The sequence below is a fragment of the Photinus pyralis genome, unplaced genomic scaffold (genome assembly GCF_008802855.1).
Source record: "Photinus pyralis isolate 1611_PpyrPB1 unplaced genomic scaffold, Ppyr1.3 Ppyr1.4_LG3b, whole genome shotgun sequence".
NCBI classification, from domain to species: Eukaryota; Metazoa; Arthropoda; class Insecta; order Coleoptera; family Lampyridae; genus Photinus; species Photinus pyralis.
This window is the reverse complement of record NW_022170510.1, coordinates 5,074,864-5,102,634: the sequence shown is the minus strand read 5'-3', so window position 1 is coordinate 5,102,634 and position 27,771 is coordinate 5,074,864. Positions and strand designations below refer to the sequence as shown.

General features: G+C 36.1%; 2 protein-coding genes and 2 long non-coding RNA genes across 4 annotated transcripts; 3 read left to right on the top strand and 1 right to left on the bottom strand.

Moving 5' to 3' along the window:
* Window positions 1-12,116: 12,116 nt before the first annotated feature.
* On the top strand, window positions 12,117-15,214 carry LOC116167036 (zinc finger MYM-type protein 1-like). The gene is made up of 2 exons (XM_031482272.1): window positions 12,117-12,629; window positions 12,687-15,214. Exon 2 carries the CDS (start codon window positions 12,695-12,697, stop codon window positions 15,212-15,214), a length of 2,520 nt encoding a protein of 839 aa, XP_031338132.1. The 5' UTR covers window positions 12,117-12,629; window positions 12,687-12,694.
* A 1,115-nt stretch (window positions 15,215-16,329) lies between these two features.
* Window positions 16,330-16,702, top strand: LOC116166829. Its single transcript, XR_004144416.1, has 2 exons — window positions 16,330-16,448; window positions 16,592-16,702. It is a non-coding gene; the product is annotated as an uncharacterized LOC116166829 (long non-coding RNA).
* Window positions 16,703-19,511: 2,809 nt separating this feature from the next.
* LOC116166823 (transcription factor Adf-1-like) lies at window positions 19,512-22,122 on the top strand. The gene is made up of 2 exons (XM_031481982.1): window positions 19,512-19,842; window positions 20,838-22,122. The coding sequence occupies exons 1-2, from the start codon at window positions 19,659-19,661 to the stop codon at window positions 21,596-21,598; spliced, it is 945 nt and encodes a 314-aa protein (XP_031337842.1). The 5' UTR covers window positions 19,512-19,658; the 3' UTR covers window positions 21,599-22,122.
* A 469-nt stretch (window positions 22,123-22,591) lies between these two features.
* On the bottom strand, window positions 22,592-22,997 carry LOC116166826. The gene is made up of 2 exons (XR_004144413.1): window positions 22,864-22,997; window positions 22,592-22,813 (listed from the first exon to the last, which is right to left on the bottom strand). It is a non-coding gene; the product is annotated as an uncharacterized LOC116166826 (long non-coding RNA).
* Between the last annotated feature and the right edge of the window lie 4,774 nt (window positions 22,998-27,771).

Here is a 27,771-nt window from a genome sequence, read left to right as displayed (position 1 = left end):
CAACGAATAATTTTATTGAATACGATTACACGTAATGATTTATTGAGTTATGGTAGACCTTTACACGACATCAGCACCGACATCAGCACATTCCTTCGATAAGGAAACTTATAATTATATGTAGTTTTTCATTATGGTAGGCAGTCAAGTTCAGTCCGGATTCTCATTGTAACGTTGTCATAAAAATAAAAATTGTTTTTAAAAATCGTTTTCCATAATCGAACAACATAATTGGCGCAGTCGGTAGGATTCACAAAACGAAATTTCCACTAGTGTGGCGACAAAAATCGCGTCCGGAAAATTCGGTTCGTCATAACGATTTATTTGTGAAGTTCAAAATTGGATTACGAGAAGAGCAACGTTTTGAGAAACGCAGAGACGTAGGACAAAATCGCCGAAACCTCGCCGAACGAAAACTTGACACACACCAGAGACGTAGGACAGCATCGCCGAAACCTCGCAAATTGATTTTTGGACAACATCGCCGAACTTCAATCCTGGGAAAAATTTGGACCGCATCGCCGAATTCACCCAAACCGTAGGATAAGCAACGTAATTTAAGAAAAGAGCATGAAAATCAGCATCATATTCCTGTAAGTCAAACAATTCCTTTATTCTAATATTTTAAGTATCCCCTACAAAGTTCTTTTTCTACTCAAGCGGTATAAAGAGAAAGTTTATTAAAATCATTTTATACTTAGTAAAAAACGTAATTTATGCCTTCAGAATTAGAAAAACTAACAGAACAACTTGCTAACGCTTTTACAACTTATCGTAGTGAACAAAGTGAAATAATTGACGAAATTGAAAACCCAGAAATAATGGCCCAAGCGCAGCCAAAAACCGTAAATTACTCATTACTTAAATTATATGTAGAAACTATTCCAAATTTTGATGGTAACCCACACACATTCGGCATTTTTATCGATAATTGCGAAAACCTAATATTGAATTTTTATGATCCAGTAAACGAAACTTTGAATAATTTTATGTTAAGAGCAATAATAAGTAAATTAACAGGTAGAGCTTTGAGTCTCATAGGTTCCAGAATAGAATTAAGAACGTGGAACGAAATTAAAAACGCACTAAACTTAAGCTTTGGTGACCAGCGCAACATTGATTGTCTCGTACAAGATTTAATTATTTTACGACCTAATAAAAACGAAACTCCTTACAATTTTGGAATGAGATGTCAAGACGCACGCAGTCTCATTATTTCAAAATTAAATTCATCAGATTTAACCGTCCCAGAAAAAACTCTCAGATTAAAAAATTACGACGAATTAGCTTTAAAAACCTTTATCCGTGGATTAAGTGGCCAAATTCAAAATAATGTTAGGCTTAGGGACCCCGAAAATTTAGAAAAAGCAATGTCACTATTAATAGAAGAAGAAAACTTTTTATATAGTCAAAATAGAGGTAACCTTTTAAATACGCAAAGCATGTATAAACCAACACAGCGTATAACGCCCTCAAATCAATCACCCTATACATCACCGTTTCAGAACAATAATAGCCATGTAGGACCTACTAATAATCATTGGAGACCTCCTACAAGTTCATTTCAACCTCGATTTCAACCACATCAAAATTTCCAACTGCCAAGACAAAATAATTTACAAACACCGAGACCCCATATGCAAAACTCGCAAATGAATTGGAAGCAAAACAATCCGTTTCCTACACAGAAACTTCCTTATTTTTCGCAAAGACCCAGCCAAATTTCAAGAAACCCTTATTTAAATAAAACTAATCACCAAAATCGACCTAATACAAATTACCAACCAGAACCGATGGATACATCTTCAGGCAATACAAAAATTCAACCCCGTAAAAATTTCACATCTAACGAACTATTTCTACAAGATACCAATAATTCCGAAAATTTCGATGACCAACAATTAAATCACCCTGATCAATATTCAATTTATGACCACCCCGAAAATTCCTATAACGATTTTTATGATTCCCACGCAACAAGCAGTTCTGTGGAAGAAGGTAATGAACCCCAATATCATGTTACTGCAGACGATAACGATTATAACAATTTACCTGGAAATTACATTGCAGAAGAACTTTCACATGAAAATTTTTATCAGGCCAGCCATTCCGAGAACCCGACGTAATTAATCTTAATCATATCAAATCCAACTTACCGTACATTTTCATACCGAACTTAAATGCAAATTTTCTAATAGATACAGGTAGTTCCTGAAGTATGATAAATCCAAAATTAGCTTACACCTTTTATCATAGATTTATTTATAATGAAGATTTCAATGTTCAAACCGCCCATAACATAACGTATCATAACGAAGTAATGGAAATACCGATCTTCAAAATTTTCAATTTAAAAGAAACACACAAATTTTATCTGTTCAATTTTAGTAACAAATACGATGGTATAATTGGTATGGATCTCTTGAAACAACTTAAAGCGAATGTAGATATCAATGCAAAATTACTTGTAACACCATGCGTTAAAATACCTATCATTTTTGAAAACGAACAAATTCGAAATGTAAACATCGACACTATCAAAAACAAAACCCATGAAACTGATTATGACTATTTTATTCCCAGTAGAACAAAACAAGTGGTTAAGGTACCCATAAATAATTGCAATCCCCATTTAAAAAATCAAGTAGGTTATTTAGAGTACCAAAAATATCAAGATAGAGTAGAATCACCCCGAGCTTTAGTCAACATTATAGACAACCACGCAATAACGACTATAACAAATTCAAATGAACACCCCGTTCAAATAAAAATAAACCAACCTTTAGATATCGAAATTTTTAACATTAACGAACTTAATTTTATAGAAAAAATGGAAACCGATACTGAATTAAATCAGCATATTGATAATTTACAAAAACAAAATTTAAAAAACCTCCGTTTAAATCATTGCAACCGTGAAGAAAACGAAGCCATTCGACAATTATGTTACGAGTATAGAGACATATTTTACTGTGACAAATTACCTTTGACCTTTTCAAATCAAATCAGACATAAAATAAATGTAACTGACGAAACTCCTATTTTTACCAAAAGTTACCGATACCCCGAAGTTCACAAACCAGAAGTGAAATCTCAAATTCAAAAAATGCTAGATCAAGGCATAATACAAGACAGCATTTCACCGTATTCCAGTCCAATCTGGATAGTACCAAAAAAACTTGACGCGTCCGGTAAGCGCAAGTGGTGTTTAGTAATAGATTATCGGAAATTAAATGAAAAGACTATCGATGACAAATACCCACTTCCCAACATTAACGATATTTTAGACAAACTTGGTAAAAGTTTATACTTTAGCACACGCTCCTAGCACATTTCAACGTGTTATGGACAACGTTCTAAGAGGTTTACAAAACGAAATTTGTGTTGTTTATCTCGACGACATCATAATTTTCAGTACAAGCTTACAAGAACATATCGATCGACTAAAACACATTTTTGACAGACTTAGACAATCCAACCTTAAAGTACAACTTGACAAATCAGAATTCTTACACCAAGAAGTCGCCTATCTAGGACACAAAATCACTAAAGATGGAGTAAAACCAAACCCAGACAAAATTGACGCTATAAAAAAATTCCCAATTCCATACACCCAAAAAGAAATTAAAAGTTTTCTAGGTCTTGTAGGATACTACAGGAAATTTATAAAAGATTTTGCCAAAATTACAAAACCACTAACGCAATCACTCAAGAAGAACTCAAAAATAATTCACGATGACAAATTCATTTCCGCCTTCAATACTTGTAAAAATTTATTAATCAACGCACCTATTCTTCAATACCCTGACTTCACCCAAAAATTCATTTTAACTACAGATGCGAGTAATGTCGCAATTGCAGCTATTCTTTCCCAAGGAACAGTTGGCTCCGACAAACCTGTCGCGTTTGCCTCACGAACCCTAAACGATTCCGAACAACGGTACAGCACCATAGAAAAAGAGTTACTTGCCATTGTTTGGGCATGTAAATATTTTAGACCTTATCTCTTCGGAAGAAAATTCACAATATATACAGATCACCGTCCCCTTACTTGGCTTTTTAAGCTTCATGAACCAAATTCCAAATTAATTAGATGGCGCTTAAAGCTAGAAGAATATGACTATGACATTATTTATAAACCCGGCAAAATAAACACCAATGCAGACGCCTTGTCGCGCGTGCAGATAAACGCTTTTGAAACCGAATCAGTAATTAATAACCCCGGAGACATAGACGCAGAATCCTTAGAATTTTTAAGAAATTACGTAGAACAACAAATGACAAATTTAGACGAATTCCCCGTACCTCCTGAACCACAACCAAGTACAAGTGAATTGACAATTAATGACCAACGACAAAATCCTAAAGTTCAAATTTTATCAGATATACAAATACAACCCCCTGTTCAACCTAGTGATAATATCTCAACAACCCAACACAGTACCTTTAATGAAACAACAAATCCTGGAATCAAAATTTTTGACGAAATTATTAATAACAAGGTAAACCAAATTTTAGTATACCCAAATGTTCACTTTAAACTTAATGTTAAACTATCAAATTACGAAAACCATAAGATAATAACAATTAAAATCCCGCCTAAGAACAACTATCAATTTATTTTAGATTTTTTGAAAGAATACACTATGTCAGAAAAAACATATTGCATGTACTTCCATACAGACCAATTGTACGAAGATTTTAGTAAAGTATTTATAGATAACTTTTCAGAAAAAGGCCCCAAATTATTCCGTTGTTTAAAAATGGTCAATACGATAACAGACCCAGACGAACAAATAATGTTAATAAAAAATTACCACGAAGGTAAAACCAATCACAGAGGTATAAATGAGACTTTCGAAAAAATTAAAAATAATTATTATTGGAAAAATATGAAACCCACAATTACAAACTTTATCAATTCTTGTGAAATATGCCAACGCACAAAATATGGTAGACATCCCCCTTACACTCCACTTATGATAACCGAAACTGCTAGTAAACCTTTCCAAAATATACACATGGATTTATTCTTTTATAACAACAAAAATTTTCTTACCCTAATAGACGCATTTTCAAAGTATGCACAAGCGATTCCAATTGAAGGAAAAACCGCGATCAATATCAGTAACGCTTTAATCAAATTTTTCACATCTTTTGGCGTACCCGAAAAAATTATAATTGACAAAGGCACAGAATTCAATAACGACACAGTGAAAGAAATTTTAAAAGTGCACAAAATAAATGTTCATTTTACTACTCCTCAACATCACGAATCAAACAGCCCAATAGAACGTTTTCACTCCACATTAATTGAACATCTCAGAATCTTACAAGAAAAATATCCAGACGATACTCAGAATTTGATAGATTATGCAATAATCGGCTATAATAATTCAATACACAGCTCAACAAGTTTTACACCTTTCGAACTCACCTTTGGACATACAAAATCCCGAAATCCAGAAGAAATATTTTTACCCGAAAGTTTTTACTCTGATTATGCAGAGAACCACAAACAAAAATTAGAACACGTTTACAAAAATGTTACCGAAAAACTTAAAACACAAAAGCAAGAAATAGTAGACAAACATAATAACCAAGGAAACGTCAACTCCGAGTTCAAAGTCGGACAGAAAGTATTCAAACAAAATCCAAAATCCTCCCGCGGTAAAAAGCATAACAAATTTTTAGGACCATTTACAATAACTAGACTTTTAGAAAGAAACCGTGCCGAAATAAATCACAAAAACAAAAGGGAGATAGTGCAAAAGAACTTAAAAGACCCCCTGTTGTTACAGGTTCCTCATCGGAACAAACGGACAAGAACCCCCCAAATTCATCCCAATGAACGACAACCCTGGCTTACTACCTTTAAAAATAGGTAACGCCCAAAATAAAATAGATCATTGGTCATTTATTCAAATTTACGATATAAGCTTAGTTAATTAAGGAATATTTTTCGCTTCGCAATAGTTTCACAATGCTTAAAAATGCTTTAGAATCCAACACTAGTAATACGATTAGGTATAGGAACGAATTTCACAATTCGTACAATCTCATTAATAATTTAGAAGAAAAAATTTACACACAAATTAAACAACTGAATCCTTCAGATCATAAAAGGAAAAGACGTGGACTAATTAATGGCTTAGGAACACTAATAAAAGCTTTGACAGGAAACCTGGATCAAGAAGAAAGACGCGGAAAAATACGATAAATCGATTTCGACCTTATCAGATAACCAACAAAAAATAAAAACCCTTATGCATGAACAAATAACACTTTTACAAAATTCAATTAACCTTTTTAAGACCAATGTTGAAAAACTGGCACATAATCAATATATTTTGAAATCTAGAATAATGCAAATTGAACACGTTCTTAAAACTATCGAGTTAGGACAAATTGAAACTCACAGCTATTTTCTGATTCAAATGGTAATATCTCAATTAATAACAGCTTTTCAAATTATATACGATGTTTTAGAGAAAATCGAGACAGCTATTACGTTTTCGAAATTAAATACTTTTCATAATTCAATTATCGATCCAAATGACCTATTACAAGAAATGAATTTAATAAATCAACAAATGTATCAAAACAAACTCCCCTTTGAACCCACATTAGTCAATATTTTACTGTTCGAAAAAATCATTGAAGTTAAAAGCTATAGCAAGGGAAACGAAACCGTTTTTGTTTTACAAGTTCCTTTAGTAGAAAGAGAAAATTATAATTATTACCATCTATATTCCCTTCCGGTACCCACAGTTAATCTATTCCAAGCAATATTTCCAAAATCCAAATATTTAATCCTTAACAAAAAATCCTATATGCTCTTCGACAACAAGTGCCGAGAAATAACGTCAGGAGAATACATCTGCGAAGAAGCCAACCCAGTAACAATCAAGAAAGAAGAAGATGCCCCATGTGAGGTCCAAATGCTAACATATTCCCAAAATACGTCAAATTGCCGCCAAATACCCGTGTCAATCACTAATGTAAAAGTCCAAAAAGTGGAAGATAACAAGTGGATCGTCGTTACGCCCACGAACATTGTCGCCATTCAACAGTGTGGTCAAAATAAAGACAACATACCGCTTAACGGAGCATATGTTTTAGAATTAAACCGCGTTTGTGAAATTCAAATCGATGATATAAAAATAAAAAACAACGAAAACTATAAAAACTGTTGGAGATCACAGTTTAGAACTCCTTTTATCTATAGGTTGGCTTTGAATAATAGAAAAATATAATGTCAGATTGAGTTTAGTCAATAAATAAAAAATACGTTTTATTTCCATTTTGCTGTGTTATGCTGCGCTATATTCAATAGGTTATGGGCTATCGCGTGTGAATTGGTGCGAACGAAAGAGTTTAGTTGGACCAGTTGTGCAATTTCGGAAATAAATTTCAACATACTTAAATCGAAATGGTTGATGAGGAAAAGTTTGTATTCAAACAATTTGAGGGTCGTGAGTTCGACAATTGGTATTTTCGTTTGAAAATTACTTTAGAAGAAAAGGGCGTCGCACGATGGCTGGAAGACGATGCTATGGAGGCGAGCAAGGTGACCGGTGAAAAGGTTGAAATCATTCTAAAGGAAGACAGAATCTGCAAGACCCACATCACTAGACGTGTTGCGGATTCGCATTTAGAATATTTGAAAGATAGACCGACGGCATTTTCGATGATCCAATCGTTAAAAACAATTTTTGAACGGGCAAGTGTGGCAACTGAAATTGGTGTCAGAAAGCGCATGTTAACAATGCGTTGTGCAGAATCTGATAAATTAATCACACATTTCTTAGCATTCGACAAATTAGTGCGTGAATTGAAGGCGTGTGGTGCTGAAACAAACGATCGAATGCTTGTAGTATCGCTCATGATTACGTTACCTAAGCGATACGACATGGTGGTTACGGCATTGGAAACGATCGAGCCTGCAAAATTGACGATGGAATTGGTGCGTTCGCGTCTGCTTGACCATGAAAGTAAAACATCAAACCATGTGGATGCTTCTTCGGACAATGTTGCCATGTATGGCGATGGTAGTGCAATGAAATTCAAATGTTACTTTTGCAAAAAGCGAGGTCATCGTAAAAATGAATGTCCAAAGTTAAAACAAAGAAATTCGTACAATGGATCATCAAACAGCAACAATAACGTGAAATCAAATCATCGATATCGTAAAGAAAATGCGAGTTGCGCATCAAACAAGGATGAGAATGATATTGGGTTTATTGCTGATGCTGGTAGTTTTGCGCTTGAGTGTGAATTGCAAACAATAAATTTCATTATTGACTCTGGGGCGACAGAACATATGGCAAATGATGAGTCTTTATTCACTGAGCTATGGGATTTGGCTGATCCGATTGTAATTGGTATTGCGAAGAATGGTGCATCGATCACAGCGAATAAATGTGGTACGATTTTGGGAACCATTTTCGTCAATGATGTCAAGCGTCAGTGTATGTTCACGAATGTATTATTTATTGAAAATCTCAAGTACAACTTACTTTCTGTGAGTCGTTTGGAAAACGCTGGTTTTGAAGTGATTTTTGGTGATGGTGTGGTTCACATCACAAGGAATAATTTAGAAATGGCTATCGGCAGGCGCAGTGGCAAACTATATACTTTGCAGTTCAGGCTTAGGCAACATAAGGTAGCAAATATAACGGAATCATCCATAAAAAGTAATATTTCGAAAGGATCGAAATCAACAAATATGAACTCGAAACAAAGTGTTCGTTTGTGGCATCGTCGGTTGGCACATTTAAACTACGCAGATGTTAGGCGTTTATCAACTTTAGTTGAAGGGATGGGTGCTATGAATAATGACGCTGATGCTGTTTGCGAGTCGTGTGTTTTTGGAAAACAATCTCGAAAACCATTCAACAGTTCGGGAGAAGCGCGATCGAGTCGTTTATTGGAGCTTATTCACAGCGATGTGTGTGGACCAGTGACACCTGTCACATGGGATGAACAACGGTTTTTGGTGACATTCGTTGATGATTACACACATTTTACGGTCGTATATCTGGTTAAATATAAATCTGATGTTTTGCAAATGTTTCAGAGATATAAAGCGTTCGCTGAGACTCACACTGGAAAGAAGATTGCAAAAATACGCTGTGATAATGGTGGTGAATACAAATCAAATCAATTTAAACAGATTTGTAATGATGCCGGGATTCAAATCCAATATACTGAACCATACACACCTGAACACAATGGTGTGGCTGAACGCATGAACCGAACCCTGCTAGAGAAAGCACGTTCGATGATTGCTGATACTAAAATGGATAAGAAATTTTGGGGCGAGGCTGTTTATTGTGCAGCATATCTAACGAATCGGAGTCCGTCACGTGCAATAGTTTCCAATACAACACCGGTGGAGCTTTGGACAGGCAAGAAACCAAATATGTCAAGGCTTCGTGTTTTTGGATCAATAGCATATGCACATGTTCCGAACCAATTACGAATGAAATTGGATTCGAAATCACAGAAAATGATAATGGTTGGATACGGCGTGAATGCCTATCGATTGTGGGACCCATTGAAGAAAAATATCGTAATAAGACGAGACGTTGTGTTTGATGAATCACAGCGAAATTCTCCGGCGGTTTTCTTTGAGATAGAGTCAATTACGGATGATGTTGACGAGGCGGAGGATCTTGAGGATAGCGATGAAGTGGATGTTGTGAGAGATCATAGTCGATCAGAAGCAATTAATCCAGGCGGAGTAGCGACGGATGTCGTACGAGATGATGATCAACCCACCGGAATGAAGGATCGACCACTAAATATAACATCGCGACCTCAAAGAAAGCGTCAACCTCCGAAACGATATGGAAATTGTATTGATTTGGAAAAACCGAAGAGTCATAGTGATGAGGAGTATTTCTCTGCATTTGCATTAAGTGCTGACACATTAGATTTTGCAATAAATGCTATGGCATATGTTGACAACGTTCCACAGTCATTTGGTGAGATTGCGAAGAGAGATGATGCGGCACAATGGATGAAAGCGGTTCATGATGAGATGAGCTCACACAAGCGAAATGATACTTGGAAGTTAGTTGAGCGTCCGATGAATCGTTCTGTTGTCACTTGCAAATGGGTATTTTCTCGAAAGCGGAATGATGAGAGCAAGTTGATGTCGTACAAAGCGCGACTGGTTGCTCGTGGATTCACTCAACGTAAGGGACTTGATTTTCATGAAACATATTCACCAGTTGCAAGAATTGCTACATTAAGGATAATGCTGGCTCTTGCTGTGGAGCGTGATTTAGAGATTCATCAAATGGATGTAAAAACGGCATTCTTAAATGGAAAACTCGAAGAGGACATTTACATGGAACAGCCGGATGGTTTCATGCAGGGCGATTTTGTATGTAAATTGAACAAATCATTATATGGTTTGAAACAAGCGTCCCGTGTGTGGAATGAGCGATTTCATAATTTCATACTTGAGAATGGATTTATTCGATCAGAATATGATCACTGTTTGTATTCTCGTATCAATAAGGAAAAAGTGGTGTATCTGTTATTATATGTGGATGATCTCATTTTGTTGGGAGAAGATATCGAAGAGATCATAAAAATTAAACAGATGGTATCCAAGGAATTCGAAATGCATGACATGGGTGAAACGAGAAGTTTTCTTGGCATTAACATCGAACGTGAACGGGAACATGGGATTTTGAGGATAAATCAACGTGGCTATCTGGAAGATGTATTGCAACGATTTGGAATGACTGATTGCAATTCAATTTCAACTCCCATAGAATGCCAATTAAAATTGGGGAATGATTCGGGGAGCAAACTTACAGATAAACCGTACCGTGAATTGATTGGATGCTTGATGTATGCAGCTTGTACAACTAGACCAGACTTATCCGCGGCAGTGAATTATTTGAGTCAATTTCAATCATGTGCGACTGAGGATCATTGGAGGGCGGCTAAACGAATCCTCCGATATATCAAGGGAGCAATTGATTTGAAGTTGGAATATCGTTACAAGGAGAATTCGGTTGCATTGATTGGATATGCGGATGCTGATTGGGCAGGCGATATCAACGATCGAAAATCAGTTTCTGGGAACGTGATAAAAGTATTTGGGGCCACTGTGGTTTGGATGACACGTAAGCAGACATGTGTTGCTTTATCATCTACCGAAGCTGAATATGTGTCATTATGCTTAGCGGCATGTGAAATCATGTGGGTGCGTGGATTGTTAATGGAAATTGGAGAGACACCTGACGAACCAATAATACTGAATGAAGATAATCAGTGTGCAATTGTGATATCATCGCAGGAAAAGGAAATGCAGCGGACAAAACATATTGATGTGAAATTCAATTTTGTTCGTAATCTTATACATCAAGGAATTCTTGAGGTCAGGTACATTTCAACAAATGAACAATTAGCTGACATCATGACAAAAGGATTACCAAAGAAGACGTTTGAGTTTTTGCGAAATGAATTAAATTTGATTCGTTTAAATTAATTATTTTGGAACATTGTGATCATGATTTGAACTTGCAATTACTAATCGAACATTATCGATAGGAATTGAGGCGGAGTGTTGGAGATCACAGTTTAGAACTCCTTTTATCTATAGGTTGGCTTTGAATAATAAAAAAATATAATGTCAGATTGAGTTTAGTCAATAAATAAAAAATACGTTTTATTTCCATTTTGCTGTGTTAATGCTGCGCTATATTCAATAAAAACGACTTTAAAATAATCAAACTTCCAAAATTAAAAATAAATGATACAGTTCAATTGCAAGAATCACAACTACAATTTAAACCTATAAAATGGACAAATTAATTTCGACGAAGTAAAAAACATTCAAAGTGCTCTAGAAGTGCAACACAACAAAAAATCGACGCGATGTCAACTGAACAGTGCATTTTTAATAACATTAGTATCTGGACAATATTAACATATGTATTTATAATTTACTTGTGATTTTCATAGCTTATGCCTACAAAAATAACATTTTGCCAATTAAGGTTTCTAAACCCAAAGAAGAAACCCCCGACATAAAGTTAACAAATCCTAACCCTAGGATTTGTATTTAAGGATGGAGGAGCAGTGGCGGATTCAAGCACAAGCGCGCGAAGCGCGCGCTTAGGGCCTCGCGTTCATTAAGGGCCTCCACAAAATAGTCATATCGAATATTTTAAGCCCCGTTATGTTTCCCTCTTGTTGCAAAAAAAAACCGGTACGATCCGTACCGGGTACCGCACGGATTAATTATCCAGACTCCAGAGTAATTTTACCTGTTACTTGTTTACAGTTACACCTTATTTGCATTTTATGATTCGTCAAGCTTTTGTTCTTTTCGTATTTGAGGATGCCCGTTGCATTGGTATGATGTCGTAGAAATTTGCGCTTTTCAGTTTACTCTGCAGTCTCAAGTCTGAAGTCTGTCTGCTTAGTCAGCTACATCTAACAAGCGATTGTGCGAGAACTGTTTTTAAGTCAGTTGCTTTTGCATTCGTGTAACGTGTTGTGTTAATACAGTGAAGTTAAGTTAAAATAAACGTTGTTACTTGTTAGGTTATTTAAGTTTACTTATACTACAGAAAAGTTATTGTGTGAAGGAATACGTAACCGTAACGTAAGCATAATTTTTGCACTTGTACCGTGACGTTAATTTCTTATACTTCTAGAACTATCTATGTTGAAGATGAAGAGAAAATTTGAATCTGGAGCTGAAAAACGAAAAAAATTGAAAGCTAAGCAGCAATGTGCGGAGAAATTACGAGGATCCCTGTCAAATTTTTTAATTTCCGATACCGATACGGCATGTTCTTCCTCCTCATCAATGCTCCCCGTTACGCGCGAGTGTGAGATTAATGTAAATGACACAGTGGAAGCGACGAGTGAATGTTTGACGGTTTCTTCGGAAGCATCTGTTCAAGAATTCCCGTTGCAAAGAAATGATGTTCCGGTTCCTTCTGTAGAGACACAAAGCTCCAGTTGTGTAAATTTTCCTTTAGATATTGCTTTATGGCCATCGCATATATCTGATGATAAAATCATTGACTATTTAATCGATAACAAACCACAAAATATTGGTGACGTAGGTTTGCTAAAGTCAGAATTTGTGGATCGTAATAGAAAATACAGTCGAAGCTTCTGTACCTCCAATTTTTACACCACAAAGGCAAACGGTACCAAGGAATTTAGAGAATGGCTGAGATTTTCTACAACTAGCAAGTGTGTTTACTGCTACGTGTGCAAATTATTCTCTCATTCAGAAAACAAACTTAAAGACGGGTATAACGATTGGCGAAATGTGAATAAGGCACTAAAGGAACATGAGAGTTCCTTAGATCATGTTCGTTCCATCTTGGCGTTTAAGAGAAGATCGTCGGCACTAGGACGTGTTGATAGTAATATGGTCAAACAGCTAGAAGAGCAGCAACAATATTGGAGGGAAGTTTTAAAACGAATTATAGCTACTGTCAAATTGCTATCAACCCTGGGCCTAGCGTTTCGAGGCCATCGAGAAACAAATGAAGATAGAAAAGGAAATTTTTTGACCTGCATCGATTACTTAGCGGAATTCGATCCATTTCTTAAGGCTCACTTGCAAAAATATAGTAACCCTGGTAGCGGCCATGTGAATTATTTATCTCATGCAGTGTGTGACGAATTTATAAACATTATGGGCTCCGAGGTGAAACAAAAGTTGATTTCAGACGTGAAAAATGCTACGTATTTCGCTATAATTGTAGATTCTACACCAGACATTACACATACAGACCAGTTAACCCTTATTCTCCGATTCGTGGACGAGAAAGGTAAAATTCGTGAAAGGTTTTTTGGATTTTTAGAAATCGAACAGCACGATTCCAGTTATTTAGAGAACGTCATTTTGTCAGCACTTAGTAGCCTTACGCTAAGTATTACACAATGCAGAGGTCAGTCTTATGACAACGCCGCAAATATGTCGGGCAAATACTCAGGTTTGCAAACGCGGATAAAAAGTCACTGTCCATCTGCCGTGTTTGTTCCATGTGCCAGCCATTCCCTTAATTTAGTAGGAAATGCGGCTGCTGAATCGTGCCCAAAAGCTGTGCAATATTTTGCGTTCGTTCAAAATGTTTATACATTTTTCGCTTCTTCGACACGCCGCTGGAATGAACTATTAAACTGTTTGAATAATCAGAATAATGGTAGTCGATCCATTCATTTAAAACGATTATCTGATACAAGGTGGTCAGCAAGAGCAGACGCTGTTTCTGCGTTACGGTTCGGCTACAAATCCATTAAAGAGGTTTTGTTTAGATTTAGCGAAAGTGCAAAAGAGAAGGCTGTGACCCGTTTGGAGGCTAAAACACTTTATAAAAATTTTGATAATTATGAATATGCCTTGATGACTATCCTGTGGGATCAATTACTTTCGCGTATAAATAGCACTAGCAAATCTCTTCAAAAGGAGGACATAAACATTTTACAAGGAGCTAAACTACTAAAATCCTTGTCTAATTACATTTTAGATATCCGAACATGTGGGTTTGAAGATATCGAACAATGTGCCGATTTATTAACGGAGAATCATGTATTTCCTGATGAAGATACTGATCGTCGTGTAAAAAAACGTAAATTGCAATTTGACGAGTCAAGAACTAATGATACGTGTTTAGTGGGCAGACAAGGTTTTATTGTGACAGTGCATAATGTCGTGTGTGATGTTCTTATCGCTGAAATAAATAGAAGATCAACAGCATATAACGAAGTCCTTGCAGATTTTAGCGTGTTCTTCGAACAAAACATGGATAAAGAAGATTTTGAAACTAGAGTACGTAATTTGATGACACGTTATTCTGAAGATATCGACGTCGAAAACTTTAAAGAAGAGCTAAAACAATTTCTTAAATACACCTGGGAGGAAAAAATTACAGATCCAAGACTAATGTACGAAGCAATAGTAGATGGTCTAAAGTCAACTTTTCCTAACGTGGAGACAATTTTAAAGATTTTTTTAACTATCCCTATTTGTAATGCAACGGGCGAAAGATCCTTCTCAACCCTAAAAAGGGTAAAAAATTATTTGCGCAATTCATTAAGTCAGCAACATTTGAGTAGCTTGTCTCTTATGTTTATTGAAAATGATGTTGTTCAAAACTTAGATTATAACAATATTATAGACAAGTTTGCTAGAGAAAAAGCCCGAAAAGTGTCGTTATAATATAATAACTACGTGTAATTAAATTTAAATTAGGTTGTTTTCTTATTTTAAATTTAATAAATTTTTTTTATCTGATGTTTTGTATTTACCCTAAACTATAGGGCCTTCTCACTAACATGCGCTTTGGGCCTCAACAAAGATAAATCCGCCACTGTGGGGAAGTTATGGTAGACCTTTACACGACATCAGCACCGACATCAGCACATTCCTTCGATAAGGAAACTTATTATATGTAGTTTTTCATTATGGTAGGCAGTCAAGTTCAGTCCGGATTCTCATTGTAAAAATTGTTTTTAAAAATCGTTTTCCATAATCGAACAACATAATTATTGTTCACATTATATAAATCGATTACTTTGAGTAGATAAGTTACAAGTATTTTGTTGACGACTGATTTTGATAAGACTCAAAATGTACCTAACTGCTCAAGGCTAACTATGTAACATACTATGAAAAACTCCTTTATTGCGTCCATATGGTCGACAAGGCAGCCGTTTTGCATGGTCACATACGTTATACATAAATTAACTAAATTCTGACAACTTATAGGTATACGAGTATAGAAATTAGTCAGCGCTTTTCCTTTAAACCCAACTTAGGTTTAAATGGGACGGAAGCCGTAAATAACATATTGAAATGCTGCTGAATTAAAAAGAAAGAATATTCTAGGCCTAACAAGTCATGTATAGTAAAATAAAATGCTATGTTACTTATAGAAAATTTGAGTATCAGTTTCCGACGACCATTTTCTCCACAACGAGATACCAATTTATACTATCGGAATTTGACTCGTGTTCTGTTTGACGGGAAACCGGAAAATCTGCCACTGGAAGAACAACTAATAGAGATTTTGACAAGCACCACCCATAAATGAATTTTAATACGCAATCTTTAACAGATTTCTGGACTGAACTTCCTGATAAATGTGTCGTAATAAAAGCCAAAACAATTCATATTTTGTTTTTCAGATAGATAATTATTAAAATTATTACTGAGTGTTTTCGGTTTTGCGCATAAGTTGACGATAAATGTCTATTTTTGAAATAATCTCACTACTTGAGGTGAGTTGATATTCATAAAATTTATTCGGCAGAGTAAAATTACTGGGAGGGGGAAAGACTAAGCATTAGTATAAAAGAATGGACATTCGACGATATTATTATCAAGTAGAGCATTCGCAATACTACAGCTTAAAAATGAAATTCGCGGGTTTGATTCTTGTCGTAGCTAAGGCGTAAGTACTATTTTTTGCTATTATATAATGTCTTATAGAATTAGTCCGGCTTTATTAAGCGACATTTATAAATCGTATTATGTACATATATACAATATCATTTACATTATCCGCATAAAAATACAGTTTGTTTCTTTTTTTAGCAAATCTGGAGCCAAGTGCTGTCCGGAATAGTAAGCAGCAGGAACGTACAGTTTTTTGTCTACATAGAATTTTAATTACTATGTATAGAGTTGAATAAAATGTAGATTACATATTGACGTTTAATTTAAATTGAATTTAAGCACATTACAAGACGTATGTAATAAACAGGAGCGGACCAAAATTGAACTTTGTGAAACGCCGCACATCTCTTCATTGCAATCTAAAGAGCTAACACCATGTGACACTAGCTAACTGATATCTCTCCTTTAGAAACTTAGAAATAAGTACCTAACAACATTGAATAAGTAATAATTGGTAATAGTGCTCCCAAGTCAATATAATTTATTTATTTATTATCCCTCTCTTGTTCTGGGCCCTAAAAAGACTTGCGCCCAATTACAGTGACCCGCATAGGTAATGCTTTTTAGAGGTGTCTCTGCAGAAGGTCTTAAGTTGTTCTATACTACTCCGGCAGATACCTTTCGAACTAAGAAAACTGCAGGAAAACCTAATTCGGAATAGCCGGCAGAATGCTCGAAACTGGTCTAAGGAAAATACAAAATTATTACCTCAGCCCAGATTCGAAGACCCGACCTCCGGCTTTTAGGCCAACGCTGTAGGTACCATTGAACTACATAATGAAGAATTAATAACAGAGTGGAATGTCTGATGATGCCGGACGCCCGCAAAAAGTAGCATCAAGATGTAATTTTGCAAATCAGCTGTTTCACAACTATATAGTTTGTACGTTTGATTATAAAATACATAGATTTACGGTTCTTATGGACATGTCGGATCAGTAATTTTTAGTTAGTGGACATGAACACCAGGCGGCCATAACCATGAACTCGTATATCGTGCTTTTTTGTACAGAAATCTACTCGCTAGATGAAATACCTAAACTAACGCTTTGTAGTTAGGTATGCTATTTGCATACACAGGCATCTGTTGTAAGTTGGTTTGCATCATTGGTAGTTGATACACACGGTACCTACATACGTTATGTTCAAAGTTCAAAGTCGTAAATAACGAAATCTGAGACATCGTTTATTTCTTTCTTTTGGGTTAGAAATTTATTACAACTGATTTCAATGGCATTTCTTTATATTTCTCGGCTAATTCATTTCCAGCAAAGTTGTAAATCGGTTTTAGCTTGAAAAATTCTGCGTCTGCTCATGTCCAAATTTACCTATTATTTTCAATCCTGGAAACCCGACAGATTAAAAGATTATAATGTAGGATTTGTGTAAAAAGCTTTGAATATAGTATATAATCAAAGGTAAAAAGTACGCCACATGGACGAATTAATTTTTCAATCATTTACGGCACCAGTTATTTAATTTATAAGCTTTGAATATAAGTATCCCATTTTCTGAATTTCTATATTTATTTCGTTTTCCTGAAAATTTAGAATGCACATCTAAAATCAAATAAAAATAAGTACACTCCTTTCAACATTATACATTATAGCATTGTCCAATTAGGTGCCTAGTTCAGCGGAGGTTACACACTGCACTCGTATTACTCAGATATACATACTCACTTACCTACCTCCGAGATAAAAATCACAATGAGGCATCGTATTTTTTATAGGACGTTAGGCTATCATTTACCAGCATTCAGCAATGAAACAAAAACAACACACTACAGATCTTTGATTATATATTCAAAGCTACAGATATCGAATTGAAATTAAAACAGATTTGTAATCCAAACTTTTGTTTACCTAAGTAGGTAGAGTAACAGCGTACCAGTAAATGCAGAGTTCTATTGAATTGAAGCGATTTATTGATGACTTAAAATTTTATCGTGCGTTTTTTTACAATGATTTTATCCTTTGCATCCAAAGGAGCCATAAACAAATCGTTGGGAGCACCGGAACCACTGTGGCCGTTGAACTTAGAAAAGGTAAAACTAAAGTACCAAAAACCACAATATTATTTAATAAACACCACGGCAAAATATTCAATATAGTTCAATATAGATTTTAAACACAGTAGGGGAAGGGAGGGTAAGATGGCGATGGTAACGATTATTAATTTTTTTAACGGAAGATATTCATTCAAATATCTTCAAATTTAGCATGTAACATCACCGATGTATTACCTCACTGTGGTAATTTTCTTGTCTATATAAATTTATAGTTTTTTGAAATACGAATTTTTACCTTAACACATGTTCATTTCGTCATCTTACCCTCAATTAGGGGTAAGATGACTTTGTAAGAGGGGTAAGATGGCGAACAATAAAACTTTCAATAAATAAGTTTATTAATATGTTAGGTATGCGCATTAAGTCATTAACATTAGTCCTTATAAGCAAAAGTCGCAAACATATGCTGTTTTTTTTTATTCTGCTGAGCTTAGACCAGTGCACTCGGCATGACTCCACTTGTGACATATTGAACAAGCATACCAAGTCACCGTTTTGCCAATGTCATTGCATATCACACACACCTCTTCATCTGGTAAGTCCAGATCATCATCCTCTTCATCGTATTCAATTGAAACAGACGACTCCGATGATGAATCGCGTTGAGGATATATATTTTTTTTATTTTCTTTACCTTTCCGTCTTTGCAATGCTCTCTTTCTATTCTTGCTTTTTTTAATTTGACTCCTGCTTCTTTTTTTCTTTTGCTTGTTTATCTTTTTCCCTTTTCTCCAACTCTCTTTTCACCGGAGTACTTGATATGTGTAGCGAAGGCAATTTTGCCCTTTGTTTTCTAACTTTCGGTGCAGCACTTGGCATGGGTGGTAAACCTATCGGTTCTTTTGTAGGGGTTCTTTCCCATACACGAGGAGTGTCCGTTTCTTCGCTAATAATACGAGAAGGTCCAGCTACAGGGCTAATGGCTCGAACAGGAGAAGAAGCTTCCTTGGTTCTCAACCTTGGCATTGAACTGTTAGTGGGCGGACATAACGGAGCGCCGACCATCGCTCCGACCATAGCATAGCACCATAGCATCGATCACAAAAAAAAACATTCAGTGCTTTTAAATGTTAGCGGTCATATTGGCGCCTCGACCCCCGCTCCGCTCATAGGTCTGAGCCAGGCCCTGGTACCATGGAATTGAGCTTAGTATTTTTTCGACCGTCGACCATCGCTCACGCAATGGTAGATAAAGAAAAATTAATCGGGCTTGTATTTGTCCGAGAGGCTATATGGAACAAAAAAAATAAATATCATCACAATTGCGTAATTTTAAATAAATTGTGGAAGGAAGTTGCAGAGGGGTGTGGTGTACCAGGTAAGTAATTATATTATAGCTGTTTTACTTAATATTTATTAGTTGTTTTGCATAAAATAAGTTTGAAAACCATCTCGTACAGCTTTTGCTTCGTCATTAAACCTTCCACCGATGTTTCGTTGGTTAGGCACATGGTTGTAAATTTGAAATTCCTGTAGGTTGTGTTCCATGCCCTCCATATCAATGATTACATTATGTAATATACAGATTGCTTTTATAATTTTGTCCGCTATCTTGACATCAGTCAGAATTGGTTTATCCAAAATTTGCCATTTAGCTCGCAATATACCAAAGGCACATTCTACCGTACGCCTTGCACGAGATAGACGTTTATTAAACATTTCTTTTCCAGGATTTAAATCTTGCTTGCTATAGGGTTTAAGCAAATTTTTCATTAATGGGTAAGCTTCATCAGCGATTATAACATACGGCAGTTTTAAATTCGAATTAGGAAGTTTACTGCTTTTTGGAATATTCAGAGTGCCTTGTACCATTTTTTTGTATAATAGAGAAGCCTTAAATGTACCGCCATCGCTTTGCTTTCCGTAACCTCCAACGTCAATGTTGATAAATCTATAATTTGCGTCTACTAATGCTTGAAGGACAATTGAAAAATATCCCTTGTAATTAAAAAACATTGAACCAGAGTCTCTAGGGCATCGTAAACGGATGTGTTTCCCATCTAGAGCTCCTAAACAATTTGGGAAATTCCAAATATTGTAAAAATCGTTAGCGATGTTTTTAAAATTCTCTTGCGAGGGAACGGGCATATGTTTCTCATAAAGGACGTCCCATAAACGTTGTGTAACTTCTATTACAATTTTTCTAACCGTACTTTTCCCCATTCGGAATGAAAAGGCTAAACTTCTGAAGGACAATCCGGTGGAAAAAAATCTAAAAAAGATGTAAGGTGTTAGAAGGTTAGGAACATATTTTTTAGTTTTTATAAGATTTCATGTATTAAACAATAAAACCCCGTTATGTTATCTTTTCAGCGACATCCGCAAAAGCTCAGTGGAAAAGGCTTCGACAAACGTTCATAAAAAAGCTATCAGAGCAACCCGTTAAAAGGTCTGGTGATGGAGTGGAGGACGACACTGAAACGTCTGATTGGCCATTTTTCAAGTCCTTATTATTTTTAAAAGATTCTTGTGCGCCTAGGAAAACGGAAGGCAATTTTAGTAACGAAGAAGATCAAAGTGGAGAGGATACTGGCGATGAAAGTTCATCCCAAGCTCCATCGTCCGTCACCGAGTCAGTTCCTTTATCTACACCAGCGTCGCCAAGAAGTTCGCCAACACCAGTAACGAAAAAAGTTAAAACCCAAAGGTCTAGCAAAAAGGACCACATTGGTGAAGCCTTAATTATAGCCGAACGAGAGAAAATTGAATATCTAAAAAGGAGAGAAGAGAATAGAAAAAGTAAAGAGGCAATGATTGAATTAAATTCAGTAAGAAAAGAGCTAGATGAGGACGAATCTTTTTTTAAAAGCATTTTGCCACACGTACGACAGTTTTCTCCAAAAAGAAAAATGCAATTTCGTATTAAAGTACTTCAACTAGTACATGATTCAATTGAAGCAAATCCACCTAGGGACGAACCGCACATAACAGAACTAGTTCCACAAAATCAACCTTCATCATCAAATCCAAAGCACTCCTCGTTAAGTATTCCTTCAGAAATGTTTTTTAGTGATCTTAGAGAAGAACAGAACCAGAATGCCTACCTTAATAATATGTATCCTACTCAATTTTAGATAAGTGTACTTTGTATTTTTTTAATAAATAAACTTTTTGTATATGTACTTACCTCAAGGTTAGCATCAGTTGTTCTTCCGTTCCTATTGGCTGAGAGTGGCAATTTTGGTATGATTTTTCTAAGCTATCTCCAAATTTACTTAAAATATAATCGAATGTACTAATTGCCATTCTCATATATTCAAAAAAACGAGCTGAATCATTTCTTAAATCTCTATAGAGATGATGGAATTCACCATACCGAAAACGCTTCTTATTTAAAGGATGAACCCTTCTTTTTTGGGATTTTTTATATATGTACCACGTTTTAGCACTTGACTCTGGTAAAACGTCATCATCATCAGACGAAGATATTAACACATCCATGTTTATGACGCTCATTTTAACGCTTTAAACTGAAATGCAAATGTCGAGATCGAGGCCTCAATGTGACCACCTAAGCGCTATGGTCGGAGCGAAGGTCCCAGGTACCATGCTTTGGTCGGAGCAATGCTCCTGTGCGAGGGTCCTCGTTATGTCCGTACCCTTATCGATCACATTTTGGCATGGTTCATTTTCTTCTTGTCCTTTCGCAATTTTAGCAGTTTCTTCGCGTACTTGTGCATGTTTAGTAGACGGATCTGGTCTTTCTGTGACAAGGGAGGGCTCAAAATCACTGTCATTAAATACCATGGGAGTTCAGTGGAACTAGTCCTGTGGATTTAAAGGCTCTCTCAGCATTACGAGTTGTAGCTACTGTGCTGTAGGCCACGTTGAATATACCAGCAACATCTTTAATTCCAATGGTTTGTCCTGGATGTTCCATCAAAAAATCATTGCAGGCACGACTGTATGCTGTTTTGAACGGACCTTAGAAACCAACATCAAGTGGCTGCATACGATGGCTTGTATGTGGCGGAAATCCTAGGATAGTTGTGCCGTATTTCGATATCAAAAAGGAAATGAACAATAAAACTGTTCTGATATCGAAGAAAAAATAATGTACACACATGCACCGGCTAACTTTCTTTATTTAATTGCTGTTAACTTGCTACTCGTAAGTTTAATTAGGCTACTTGCGGTTGTTAGTGGCTGGTCTTCTTCCTGTTGGTCCGGCTCTGGGTGGATGGTTAGGTAAAACGTCCTTGATTTGCACTGGCGAGGCGATTGGTCTGGATGCTCGGTATATTACGATGAGGTAGTTATAACAATTAACAATAACCAGAACAAAGAAGCTAAAATATTACCATAATTAATTATTGAAATAAAATGAAAATGAACTTACGGTTTCAAACCCTTCTTTGCCAAAAAAATAGCTCAAAAGCTGAATTTTTAAATTATAAAAAAAAGACTGAACAAACGGTCTATAAATGTTTGATATCTGGAGAGCGCCTGAATAGGACTTTTCTTTCCGCTCTCTTCAAATCGATTCTATGCATTGGGAAATCCCCGCGCCAAAAGCTCGATAAATTCAATCTTTACAAACATAGGCGTAACATTACGTTTTAATAAATTTCCTAAAATTGTTACATAGTAATGTAATTTTCGCGGCACATGTTTACAGCCTGCAATGTTACGTGTGACGAATGATTGTCCATGAGTAGGAGGATTTGGTTAGAATTGCTCGGCCTAACATGTTTTACAAAATGTTCTAACCATTGGACAAAAGTTTCAGATTTCATCCAGCCTGACTGATTGCAAGCGACTCCTGATCCAGTTGGGGCGTTAGCCAAAAAGTGCGACTGCATACGTACACGTGGATAAATAAAGAAAGGGGGCACGTAGTGGCCGGTTGCATTGAAGCAGCACGCAACACTGACGTTCACGCCCCGTTCGCCCGAAGGGACTTTTACAACTCGGCGGTTACCAGTTGGGCTCAGTACATTTGGTGTCTTGGTGGGTACTGTTGAGCAACTAGTTTCATCTATGTTGTAGATCTGTTGAGGTTCAAATTTCTTGTTTGCAAGGATTTCTTTATAGAGATCGAAGAATGATTCGACGTTATTTTTGTTAAAGGCAGCCAACCTGGCAGCAGATGTTGCTTCAGGTTTACGTAGTGAAAAATTAAATTTTGTCATGAAGGCTTGAACAAAATCTTTTCCTGCCTTTTCTTATCTTTATTGAATCTATGTGGAATGTTAAGTGATTCCGCATAATCGAAAGCAATTCGGGCAAACTGTTCCCTAGTAACTCCAAAAGCTCTTCTATCTACATCCTCAACGTATTTTTTAAGATTCAGGAATTGATCTTCAGAAAATGTGGTTTTAAATCGTCCAGCACTTGTAGGGAAATTCTAAAAAAACAACATTTTTACTTAGTTGAGAGAATTATAATTAATTACCTATAAGACCTACGTTATTGGGATAGTTTTTGGCATAACGTCTTAAAGTCGCTTCCGGTATGTTAAACCTCTTTGCCGTGGCATTTACTGAATCTCCCTGCTTTACTTTGTTTAAAGCTTCAATCATACATTCGCGAGACCATCCCTGTCTATTTGTTTTCCTGTGATAGGTTTTGCCCATTATCGGTATTTTTGCAACACTATTTAAAAAAAAACATAGGTAATAGGTATACATTTTACGAAAAAACAAACAAATTCAATTTTTTGGCAATGAGGATAAGATGACGAACATTTCGGGTAAAATGACGAATTCGTCATCTTAGCCGTATTGTTTATTCGTCATCTTATCCGATGGGTTGCTTTTTCAGTTATGTCAAAATATATTTGCAATGAACATTAAGAGCGAATTGCGTCATCACTCAACGATATCAGAACACCAAATTCTGCCATTAAAAAAATCTTACAGATATAAGAACTTACCGTTTTCAATTTATACACTATTTAAGTGAATGAAAATATTACAACAACTGCACGAGTTTTTTAAGTAACTGGCATGGCTGACTTGTGAAGCACCAAACATGCGCGCTGTTACCACGGGGGTGGGAGGTATCCTAATAGCGCGTTGTAGAAATCGGCGATATCTGGTGGTTGAGCCTTTCAACAAACGATTCGTCATCTTACCCGACTAGCCATCTTACCCTCCCTTCCCCTATATCAGAAATCATTGGACGTAAATCTTTTGATAGCTATAGGTATCACTGAACAGATGCTAAAGGATTCGCTAAATATTTCAAATTGATAAAACACGTTCGTTGCAATAGGATTATACTGCAGGCAGACTACTTATCAATTACACTAAGAAAAGGGGTTAAATACAATAAATTAGAAAATGTCTATACGCAAAATGTATTGAATTGTTTAACAAAAATGCCGCATCTACAATGTGCTTACTACAAATGCCGTATCTGCTTTGTAGGTAGATACCGCGTTTTTATTCGCTAGCGCATTTTTACAAAGTACGTTCATTCATATGTTCACATCGTTTACCGCATTCGTTGTGGATATTGGGAAACGCCCCAAGAAGACATACATAATCCTAATTAGGGTAAATGTGTACAAGAGTGCGCACTTAGTGAATTAAACATTACTGCTTTTTTATTTTTGGAGATGTCTAGTACGTTTTAGTGTTAGCATGTAATATACTCACTTTAGAGCAAAAACCAATTGCCTTTTTTTGTTTAAACTACAATTTGGCTTATTATAACATTAATTGTGACTATATGTTAATGCGCACTCTTGAACGGGCGCCCGTTCAAGAGTGCGCACCTGAATGCATAAGAGTACGCACTCTATTCGCAATGCTCTTTAGTAGGGTGTTGAATGGTAAAGTAAAATAAAAAAACGTAGTTCTTTTTGTGAAGCTTTATTTAAAGTAGTTGCAATTAACTGTCACATGCAAAACAGGTAAAAACGCCTATAACATAAGTTGTACAGGCTTCATGCCACCAATTAGAACATTTTGAACACATTATCCAATCTTCGGTTAGTGGTTCCGTGAAAGTCTCTCCGCAACCTGGACAATCAGTTTTTTCTTCAGTGGTCTTTGTCGCCTTTTTCTTTTTCTTTGTCAAAAGTTTCGTGTTAGATAAATTTCTTTTTGTTTGTTTTACTTTTTTCTGGTCTTCTTTGGCTTGTCTTTGTTTTACTATTTCTTCCAGCTCGGATTTGAATGGAGTGCTAGACAATATTTCCGATCTTTGACTTTTGCTTTTGCGACGATTTTGTTCGTGTTGTATTGATGGCAAAGGTAAAATATCGGATATTTTTACTGCAGTTACAAGAGATGTATTATTGTTTTTGGGGGATTCGGTGACTGTAAAGGTGCTGGGTATTAAAGTACCGTCTTCGCAAACGATGTCCAGATCCGTAATGTCAGTGAGCATATCTTTTGAAGTAGAAAGCACATCTCTAGAAGAGCATGGGGGTGGCATATCTTCTGAAGTAGGAACCACATCTCGAGAACAGCATGGGGGTGGTGTATTAAAAACAGGGTTATCATTGTCCTTTGAATTGCATGGCGGTGGTGTGACATGGCCGGGAAAATTTATTTCTAATTCCGCCTCCTCGTCTTGTCGTTGAGGTAATGGTATCTCCGTCACTAAAGATGGAGCAAAATCAATATCGTCAAATTGTAAAGGGTTATACGGATAAATTCCTGCGGATTTAAATGAATTTTGGGCTTTGAGCAAATTTGCTACCCTGGAATAAGCCGCATTGAACAAGCCTGCAACCTGCATTTGAGTAATCACTTTTCCTGGGTTCGAAACCATCCAATTATCGCATTCGTTGGTGTAAGCGGTCTTTAATGGACCAAAAAAACCAACATCTAGGGGCTGCAGCCTGTGACTCGCATGTGGGGGAAGAGACAGTAAATCAATATGATTTTCTTTGCAATAGTGGATCACTTGCAAATCGCGATGCGAGCTGTGATTGTCTAGTACTAACAGTACAGGGCTCTCTTTTGTAGGGTTCGTGGCAGTTTTGAAATGTTTTATCCATTTATAAAATAAATCTGTGTTAATAAATCCTGAGTCAGATATTAATTTTAGTGTCCCGGGTGGTGCATTCAAATAAAGTTCATCTTTTAACCTTTTTCTGGGAAATATTAGAGCCGGAGGAACGTAAATCCCAGAGGCACTTACACAACAAACGGCAGTGATTAGTTGTCCACGCTCTCCGCTGGATACTTTACTCACAAGTTTTTTACCCTTCGTTGTTAGCACCTTCGGTAATTTGTTTGGGACGGTGGAAAGCCCCGTCTCATCCATATTAAATATACGCTCTGGTATATATTTTCTCTTTTCATACAATTCTTTTAAGTTATCAAAAAATCGTTGCACCTGTGTTTTATTGAAGCCCATAACCCGACCCATTGAGCACTTTTCCGGCTGTCTTAAAGTAATATTATGTCGTTGACAAAATCCAACAATCCATGTTTCACCGGCCATCTGTTTGACTTTATTAAAAGTGTTTGGTACATTATTTAAAACAGCAAACTTGTAGGTCGCAATTTGCAATCCTTTTTTTGTTAGTCCATAAAACATTTTATCTAAGTCTCTCACCTGTTGAGCTAGTTCTTGTTCTTCTTCTTTTGAAAAAATAGTTTTATAACGCCCCAATGACGTTGGAACAGTTCCGCTCTTCAGTCTTTTTCTTAAAGTTGATTCCGCTATACCCATTTCTAACGCTACTCTTCTTTTACTCGTACCCTCCGAAATTTTTCGTTTTGCCTCTGCCAAATTTTCTTCCGTAAAAATAAGTTTTCTATCACTTTTTCTCTTATATCTGCTCATTTTTATGTCGAATGGTTTTTGACTGCACTATAAATAACAAAAAATAAAAGCAAATTAAATATACTGTACAAGAGTACGCAGTGCGCGCTCTTGTAAAAACCACACTGCGCACTCTTGTACGGTCGTACATATTTTCCTAATGATACGAATATTTCTTTTATTTTTTAATTGAATGCAACTGCTTATTGTTAGAAATTCGTCTAAAACTACATACTTTTGCTTAGCAGTAAAAGAAATACATAATTTCGTTACTTACCCAATAAATCACTAGAAATTCAACTACTGAAAGTTACACGTGCTACCCATCAAATTTTGATTTGCAAACTGTGACTAAGCGAGGTTATGAAGTTGCATGCAGTTTATGTTTTCTGCATTAGGTTTCGCGCCTTTTCATTCCTAGTTGTGCAGAATACTACAGAGATGGCCGTAACATGCAATTTTAGAAGTGCGCACTCTTATGTAGGTGCGCGCTCTTGTACACATTTACCCTATGTAGACA

Coding starts and splice junctions, on each gene's coding strand:
- LOC116167036 (XM_031482272.1), top strand. CDS start 12,695: ATGTTGAAGATGAAGAGAAAATTTGAATCTGGAGCTGAAAAACGAAAA.
- LOC116166823 (XM_031481982.1), top strand. CDS start 19,659: ATGGAATTGAGCTTAGTATTTTTTCGACCGTCGACCATCGCTCACGCA. Junction 19,843..20,837: donor AGAGGGGTGTGGTGTACCAG/GTAAGTAATTAT, acceptor TTATCTTTTCAG/CGACATCCGCAAAAGCTCAG.